The sequence below is a fragment of the Eschscholzia californica genome, unplaced genomic scaffold, assembly GCF_041429995.1.
Source record: "Eschscholzia californica isolate CP2 unplaced genomic scaffold, dmEscCali1.0.p SCAF_5, whole genome shotgun sequence".
Taxonomy (NCBI): domain Eukaryota; kingdom Viridiplantae; phylum Streptophyta; class Magnoliopsida; order Ranunculales; family Papaveraceae; genus Eschscholzia; species Eschscholzia californica.
The window spans coordinates 25299581-25301690 of NW_028238472.1; the positions used below are offsets into that span (position 1 = coordinate 25299581).

Genomic DNA, 2110 nt, shown 5'->3' on the forward strand with positions numbered 1-2110 from the left:
CGACAGAATGCTCAAGAGGAGGTTGGGGTAGTTGGAGCTGCTAATGTAGCTCCTGCTCGTGCTCAGGGTGTGGTGCCTCCTGTGGTACCCCTTGCTAAGAGATTAGGTTCCCTTGCTACTTGTGCTCAGGGTGAGGTTCCTTTCAAGGAACCCCTTGCAAAAAGTAAGATTGAGGTAGCCTCTTCCTCTCATCCTGACTTGGCTGCTATGGTGGTTGAGGATGGATCTTGGACTGAAGTGTGTAGATCTCGAAAGAATAAGGCTATTGATGGTGCTAGAAGGGTTGTGGCTGATAATAGTGATGAGTCCAGCAAAGGGAATGCTTCAAAAAGATTGTGTGTTGTTGATGATGAAGGCTTAGAGCTCAATCAAGATGGTACTGAGGTAATGGATCAGGGTGCTACTTTTGTTGATCCTGCAAGAGTTGCTGAGAAGGTTGCAAAGTTTGGAGGGAGTTTGCCAGGGCTTCACTCAGGGCAGAGGCTGAAGGGGAGGGCTGCTCTTAGATTAGTTAATGATTAATCTTGGTTGTTGGAATGTGAGGGGATTGAATGATTCCCTCAGAATAAAAGAAGTTGTTAAGTTCATTAGGAGTAATAATTTGTGTTTTTGTAGTGTGTTAGAGACCCATGTTGATGTTGGGAATAAGGATAAGGTGAAGCATTCTCTTATGCCTACTTGGAGTTGGTTACACAATTATAGCTGTGACAACTCAGGTAGAATTTAGATTGTGTGGGATCCTTGCCAGATTAATGTTACTTTAGTGTTTATGACAGATCAGGTTGTTACTGCCAGAGTGGTGTTAAGGGATGAAAGAAGTTTTGTGGTTTCTTGCATTTATGCTAAGAACACTATTGTGGAGAGAAGAGGGATTTGGGATGAGTTGAGAGGTGTTGCTCAGAACCTCCTTAAGCCCTGGCTGGTGTTGGGTGACTTCAACTCTTTCTTGAGGGTTGAAGAGAAGTTAGGAGGGGCTGCTATTAAGCCTAGAGAGTTGGATGATTTTAAGGAGTGTGTTATGGATACTCATTTGTTTGATTGTCCTTTTTCAGGTTGTTTTTTTACCTGGTCTAATTTGCAGGGTGGTGACAGGCATGTTGCTGTTAAGCTGGATAGAGCTTTGGTTAACATTGAATGGGTGCAGGAATTCTCATCTGCTAAAGCTGAGTTCTTGAATTTTGGAGTGTCTGACCACTCTCCTTGTATTGTGGGTTTGTTTGAAGGTGATGGTGTAGGACCTATGCCTTTTAAGTTCTTTAACTTCTGGACAGAGGAGGAGGACTTTGTTAAGGTGGTCTCTGCTGCTTGGAAGGTGCAAGTTACTGGTAACCCTATGTATAGGTTAGTTTGCAGGCTGAAGAAGGTTAAGGTTGCTTCGCTTGTTTGGAAGAAGGAGAGATTTAAGGATTACTCTTATAAAGTTCAGTTGGCCAGGGAGCAGATGGAGGCTTTCCAGGATCAGTTGAAGGTTGATCCTTCATGTGAGCATGCTAGGAGGGAGGAGAGGGCAGCTGTGGCGAGCTTCTCTGTAATGGCTAGGAAGGAGGAAGCCATGACTAGGCAGAAGTCTAGGGTGCAGAAGGTTCACTTAGGAGACAATAATACTAAGTTCTTTCATGCTTCTTTAAAGGAGAGAAGGTCTAGGAATAATATTCCTTTCCTTTACAATGAGGCGTGCGAAAGGTGTTAGTATCTTCATGCCACCTCTCCGTGAAAGCCGTGATAAGAACCCGGTCAAGTTTCTAGTAAGAGTACTTAGCGATTTGCAGAAGTCCTGATGTTTGCACCTTCTCACGAACTACTTTACACTCGAGTTCTAGGTCCCAAACATGTTCCTTCTTTGAATCTCGTATACTTTTACTTTCAAGGGCCCCCACTAGCACACCACTTGCGTGATTATGTAGTTTCAAAACAGAACGATCCTACGTAATCAAACATAAAAGTTACGTTTATCGAAAGTTAACAATATATCATTATATTAAACATTGATAAGTGCAAAAAATAGAAAAACATACACGTACCTTGCCATTCCAAATCTGGTATGGAATATGGTTCTCATAGTTCTTGAGAACGCTTCGGTCTGTGGGCCCTCCTGGAAAAGGATCCGCAC

At 43.2% G+C, this 2110-nt stretch overlaps 1 protein-coding gene across 1 annotated transcript; it reads left to right on the plus strand.

Annotated features, from left to right (window-relative positions):
- Positions 1-769: 769 nt before the first annotated feature.
- Positions 770-1690, plus strand: LOC147537960 (uncharacterized). Its single transcript, XM_086642890.1, has one exon. It carries the CDS (start codon positions 770-772, stop codon positions 1688-1690), a length of 921 nt encoding a protein of 306 aa, XP_086499016.1.
- Positions 1691-2110: the final 420 nt, after the last annotated feature.